The 6037-nt window shown below is 65.8% G+C and overlaps 2 protein-coding genes across 2 annotated transcripts; one reads left to right on the forward strand and one right to left on the reverse strand.

Moving 5' to 3' along the window:
- Nucleotides 1–480: 480 nt before the first annotated feature.
- LOC141478292 (HLA class II histocompatibility antigen, DR alpha chain-like) lies at nucleotides 481–2408 on the reverse strand. The gene is made up of 4 exons (XM_074167398.1): nucleotides 2288–2408; nucleotides 1607–1864; nucleotides 1069–1350; nucleotides 481–976 (listed from the first exon to the last, which is right to left on the reverse strand). The coding sequence occupies exons 1-4, from the start codon at nucleotides 2358–2360 to the stop codon at nucleotides 822–824; spliced, it is 768 nt and encodes a 255-aa protein (XP_074023499.1). The 5' UTR covers nucleotides 2361–2408; the 3' UTR covers nucleotides 481–821.
- Nucleotides 2409–2835: 427 nt separating this feature from the next.
- On the forward strand, nucleotides 2836–4759 carry LOC141478294 (class II histocompatibility antigen, B-L beta chain-like). The gene is made up of 6 exons (XM_074167400.1): nucleotides 2836–3011; nucleotides 3300–3569; nucleotides 3808–4089; nucleotides 4204–4310; nucleotides 4421–4444; nucleotides 4546–4759. The coding sequence occupies exons 1-6, from the start codon at nucleotides 2921–2923 to the stop codon at nucleotides 4552–4554; spliced, it is 783 nt and encodes a 260-aa protein (XP_074023501.1). The 5' UTR covers nucleotides 2836–2920; the 3' UTR covers nucleotides 4555–4759.
- Nucleotides 4760–6037: the final 1278 nt, after the last annotated feature.

A 6037-nucleotide genomic window follows, 5' to 3' on the forward strand; every position in this document is an offset into this window, starting at 1 on the left:
GGGTCTATGACAGGGCTCCACCCTCGGTGGGGACCAGATGCGCTTGGTGGCCTGGGGCTGCCACCGTGGGGGGACATTGCGAGGTGGGGCCAACCCCCCCAACCCGTGTGAGTGGGTGGGCAGCAGATCCTGTGTCCAGCCTCCTGCAGGGTGGATCAGGGACGGGGACGGGGGGGGTCACGGGTCAGTGGCTCCGTGTGCCCCTCTCACTACCCGACCCCACAGCGGTGGGCTGGGGCAGGGAGCGGGGCCCTGGGGGGGGACACCCCGTCCAGCCTGAGCGGTGATGGCCGCTCCCACCCCTCCTGCAGTGCCCCCCGGTGGGATGCTGCCCTGCACCCCAACACGGCACAGGCATCCTACCCCCTGCACCCTCCCAACCCCCCCAGCCCTGCCAGCCCCACAGACCCCCCAGTCGCCCCGTGCCCCCCCCAACACTGTATCAGCAGGACGAGCAGGGCGCAGAGGAAGCCGTGACAAAGAGATTCCGTGGTGGCCGGCTGTCCCCAACCACTTTTACTGCTGCTGGAAGCACCCCAGAGCCCGGGACGCCAGAGCCCCGGTCAGCGGGGTGCCCACGGGGCACGGCAGGGGGGCACCGGTGGGGTGGGGTGGGGCTGGGGGGCGCGGGGCAGTGCTGTGGGGTGCAGGGCTGGGAGGCGGGGCACGGCATGGGGTGCAGGGGTCGTGGTGGGGTGCGGAGGTGGTGGGCTCGGCTGTGGGGATGGAGCTGGAGGGTGGTGGGGCACAGAGCTGGGAGGAGAGGGCGGGGGCTGGCGGGGGGTTCAGGGCTGGGAGGGCCCCCCCTGTGCTCTGCCCCCTCACAAGGGGTCGCGCTGGTTGCGAGCGCTGTTCATCTTCATGGCCTTGATGATGAGGATGGTGCCCACGATGATGCCAACGATGCCCACGGCCAGGCCCAGGGCGCACACCAGGGTTTCGGTGCTCTCGGAGGCGGGGAGGGGCAGCTGGGGCTCTGCGGAGGGGTGAGGGTGGGTGAGGAGGGGGCGCTGAGCCCCCCTCGCCGCCTGCAAGGGGAGGGGACCCCGGCCCAGCCCCGCTCCTCACCCCAGTGCTTCAGGAGGGGTCTGGGAAGCCCCCAGTGCTCCACGCGGCAGTCGTAGTAGTCCCCGCGGGTGGGGATGAAGGGCAGGTAGGAGAACTTGCGGAAGGTGTTGTCATCCCGTGGGTAGAAGATGGTCTCGAGGACGCCGTCCGTCACCTCCTGCCCGTTCCTCAGCCACGAGATGGAGATCACGGAGGGCCAGAACTTGTCCACGTAGCAGATCAGGACGTTGGGGTCCCCCAGCTCCACGGGGTCCTCAGAGAACACCATCACCTCGGGTGGCACTGGGGACAGCGGGGAGGAGGGAGGAGTTAGTTAGCCCTAGAGCATGGCCCCACAGCACCTGGGGCTGGTTGGAAACAGCCCCGTAGTTCCTCCCTGCCCCCATGGGGAGACCCCACACCCCGGCTCGGGCCCATGCCCAGGTCCCACGTGCTCCAGGGGCGCAGGGCGCTGTGCACCCCGCTGCCGGCCGGGCCACAGCCTGTGGGAACAACGGCCCTGGCAGGGTCCCCAGGGGCAAAGGGACTGGGTTGTTACCGATGGTGGCCTGTGAGCGGTTGGACCATTTCATCAGGATGTCTAGGTTGTGTTTGTTTGCGGCCGCGTTCTGCAGCGCTCCCTGGGCCTCGAAGGCGGTGAAGCTCCCGAACTCGGGCAGGCGCCAGACCGTCTCCTGCTTCTGCAGGTCCACGTGGAAGACCTCGTCAGCGTTGAAGGACTGCTGGTATTCCCCATTCTCCTGCTGCAGTGCCTCGATCCGCTGCTGGAACTCAGACTGGTGGATCGCGTTCCCCACTGACCGGAGAGGGGTGTTAGGGGCAGCATTGCCCACGGCCAGGACCCTGCCCTCCTGCCAGACACGCTGCAGGGTGGGAGGTGCCAGGACCCCAGTGCTGATCATCATCTCTGGTCACTGGCTGGTGCAGAGACTGGACCCACTGATCCAGGGCACTTGGGGGTGGACGGAAGGGGAGGGAAATGAGACCTGGGGAGGGGGACGGCAGGAAACAGGTACCCTGGCCCCCTTCTTCCACAACCTGCTCTGCCCTCCTGGGGGGGCAGCAGGGGCCCATCCCCACTGTCGTATCTGCAGTTGGAGGGACAGAGCTCCCCATGCCCTGAGCCCTGCCCCAGCCCTGCCCCATACCCACACACCCCAACCCACGGATCCAGGGCATCCCAGACCCCCCACCCCACAGCCCCAGTGCCCGCACGCACCTTTGATGGCCCCTGCACCCCGCAGGGTCAGCACAGCCAGCAGCACCAGCGGGACGCCCCGTCCTCCGGCCATCGCCTCTCCTGGCACCGGGCACCAAGAACAGGACCGGGTGAGGATGTTGCTCCTGGTCCGGGGAGCTGAGTGCTGGGGGGCCCGTTCCCGGGGGACAGGGTCCCCCCCGGGTTTTCAGCCAATAGGAGGGAGCCCTGGCGCTGACTCGTCTGTTCCCAGGCAGAGCAGCAGCACAGGGCACCCTGCGGAGGAGATAGACAGAGGGACGCCCGCACAGGGTCCCGCAGGGGTGACTGTTGAACTGGGGGCACACACAGCCCCGGGGAGGGCTCTGGGGAGGGGGGAGGTGCGGGGCCCTGAGGCCGGGAAGCCCCAGCGCTGTCTGAGGCCGGCAGCCTCCTCCCCGGGACCACTGCTCCGGCGTGGGACAAGTGTCTGAGCGAGCCCTGCTGGTCCCAGCTCTGCCTGGTGACAGGTGATGCTGCCCAGCCCCGCTCCTCACTGGTCCTCACTGGGACTCCCAGTCCCGGCACTGGGCAGGAGCGGGTGATACCCCAAACTGGCAGAGTCAGACTCGCTCGGGGGTCCCCGCACCTTTGCAGGCTCTCCTGTGAGCAGCGATGGAGACCGTCCGTGTGCTGGGAGCTGGGGCCGTGCTGGTGGCACTGGTGGTGCTGGGAGCCCACGGGGCTGGTGGCGAGGAGGCCTCAGGTGAGCTCAGGGCCGCGGTGTGGGAGGGTGTTGGTGGGGCTGGGTCCCACACGTGCCCTGGGAGGTGCTGGGTGCGGGAGGGGGATGAGACCCCCTTAGGGTGGAACTGGGTGTGGGAGGATACTGGGGAGGGAGGAAACGGGTGGAAAAGGGGAATGGGATGGTGTACGGGGGGGGGGGGAGGGCACGGCATCCTCCCACCTCCCTTAGTTCTTGGGCTCTGGTGCAGCTCCCCTGGGGATGGGGAGTCACGGCAGGACCCTGACCCCCCCACGTCTGCACGAGCAGGGTATTTCCAGGTCCAGTTTAAGGGCGACTGTTACTTCACCAACGGCACCGAGCGGGTGAGGTTTGTGAAAAGGTTCATCTACAACCGGGAGCAGTACACACACTATGACAACGATGTGGGGCACTTTGTGGCTGACAATCTCCTGGGGAAGCCTGCTGCTGAGTACTTGAACAACCTCCAGGACTTCCTGGAGCAAACACGGGCTGAGGTGGACACGTACTGCCGGAATAACTACCGGGTGTGGACCCCTTTTGCCGTGGAGAGGAGAGGTGAGCGCGCAGCAGAACATTTCCCCGGGGGACGGGCACAAGCCAAGCCCCGGGCAGCCCCTGCGCCCATCCGTGGGGACTCAAGTCCCTTGCAACAGTTACCCCCCCCCCCCCCCCGGGCACATCCTGCGTGGGGAGCAGAGGGAGAGCCGTGTCCTGGCTGGGTGACCCCTGGGATGGGCTGTGGGGGCCCTGTGCTCCCCCAGCCGCTCCCCAGCCCCCTCTCTCCCCCACCCAGTTCAGCCCAAGGTGAAGGTCTCCCCCATGCAGTCCAGCTCCCTGCCCCAGATCGACAGGCTGGTTTGCGCCGTGACGGGGTTTTACCCCGCGGAGATTGAGGTGAAGTGGTTGAAGAACGGGCGGGAGGAGACGGAGCACGTGGTGTCCACGGAGGTGATGCAGAACGGAGACTGGACCTACCAGGTGCTGGTGATGCTGGAAACCACCCCGCAGCGCGGGGACACCTACACCTGCCAGGTGGAGCACGTCAGCCTGAAGCACCCCGTCACCCAGGAGTGGGGTAAGGCCGTGCCCTGAGTGGTCCCCCGGGGAGGGGGGTGCGAGCCCCTGGTGTGGGTGGGGAGGGAGCCAGGGCCCCCCCAGGCCTGACCCCCCCCCGCTCTCATCCCCGCAGAGCTGCAGTCGGACAGCGCCAGGAGCAAGATGCTCACGGGGGTGGGGGGCTTCGTGCTGGGGCTCATCTTCCTGGCGCTGGGGCTCTTCCTCTACATGCGCAAGAAGGTGAGGGGCCGGGAGACTTGGGGGGCGGAGGGGGGGTTGTTCCTGGGGGGGGGGGGGGGGGGGTGTCCCTTTCCCTGCTCCGACCCTGACCTTGTCTCTCTGCCTTCCAGGGCGCCCCATTCCCCAGGCTGCAGGTAACGTCCGTCCCTCCGTCTGTCCGTCTCCCCCCCTGCCCCCCCCCCCCCGCGTCCCAACACATTTGCTCATTTCTCCTCTTTTACCCCCCCCCCCACAGGATTCCTGAGATTTCTCCAGCGCCCCCCCCCCTGCGACCAGCTCCATCACCGCCTGCCCCTTCACCCCCCCCCAGCATCGGTCGAAGGCCTCCCCCCCCCCCCCCACCACCACCTAGCCTCTCTGGGGGGGCTCTCCCCCCTCTTCCTCCTGTGTGTCCCCCCCCCCTTTTACCGGGGGGGGTCCCTGCTTAATAAACACGCAGCTAGAGCTGGACCGGGATGTTCTGGGGGGGGGGGGGGGAGAGGGGGGAGGAGGTGGTTCCCTCTAGGGACATGATGGGGGGGGTTGACAGCACCCTCTTGTGGCCACTATGGGAGTGGAATGGGGGGGGGCGCGGGGGGGGGGGCCACAGAGACTGGGATCAGTGTTCCCTACCCCCAGTGGCCAAGGAGTGACAGGGTGGGGGGGTTGGGGGGGGACGACACGGGATGAGCTTGTCCCCATCCTCCCCCCCCCGCGAGGGGTCCCACACCCCCCCCCCCCCTCAAAGGAACCCCACAATGCATGGGGGGGGGGGGGGGGGGGCCACAAAACCACATTCAGCCCTGTGTTGTGTGTCCCCCCCCCAGGGACATGGGATGGGGAGGGGTCACAAGTGTCCGTCCCCCCCCACCACCACCCCACCGGGGACACCCCAAGTGACACAGAGAACCCCTATAGGCACCGTAAGGGGGGGGGGCGTGTGACACATGTGTGCGTGTGTGTGTCCCCCCCCCGGGGGGGGGGTGACAGGGACAGCCCCCGACTCAACTCCAATAATATTTTCTTTATTTACATGTTAAAGAATCCAAAGGTTCGAAACATACAATAAGATGAAAAACACGGCTCTAAGGGTCTAAAGGGAGGGGGGGAAGTGGGGGGGGGGGGGGGAGGGAATTGGGGGGGGTTGTGAAAGGGGGGGGGGGGGGAAATCAACAACAACAAAAAAAAAAAGCCCAAAACAAAACGAGTAGAAAACAAAAAAAAAAAAGAAAAATTATACAGTCAACGTAAAAAAAAAAAAAAAAAACAGGCGGGCCCCTCCCTCCCCCCCCCCCCCCCCCTTCCCCGCACGAGGGGGGGGGGGGAACATGCGGCCCCACGCGCCTGTCTGGGGGGGGGGGGGGGGGGTATATACAAGGCGCTTCCCGGGGCCCCCCCCCCCAAGCACCACACGGCGCAAATAAATTAAAAATCCTCCACAGACTGCGGGGGGGGGGGGGGGAGAAGGGGGGGGGATATCCCCCAGGAGATGAGGGGCAGGGAAGGGCCCCCCCCCCCCTCCAAAAAAACCCCCACCACTCGGGACTCTCAACCCTCTCCCTGTGTCCCCCCCCCCCCGGAGATTATTTTTATTTTTTTTCCTTTTTAAAAGATTTTTTTTTTTTTTTTTCCCCTCCCCCTTTTTTTTTTTTTTTTGATATTTTTTTTTTCTGCTTTTTTTTATTTTTTTTTTCTTAAAAATCCCAAACTTTTCCCCTTTGGAAAAAAATCCCACCCCCACCCACCCC

This window comes from Numenius arquata, unplaced genomic scaffold, assembly GCF_964106895.1.
Source record: "Numenius arquata unplaced genomic scaffold, bNumArq3.hap1.1 HAP1_SCAFFOLD_1141, whole genome shotgun sequence".
NCBI lineage: Eukaryota > Metazoa > Chordata > Aves > Charadriiformes > Scolopacidae > Numenius > Numenius arquata.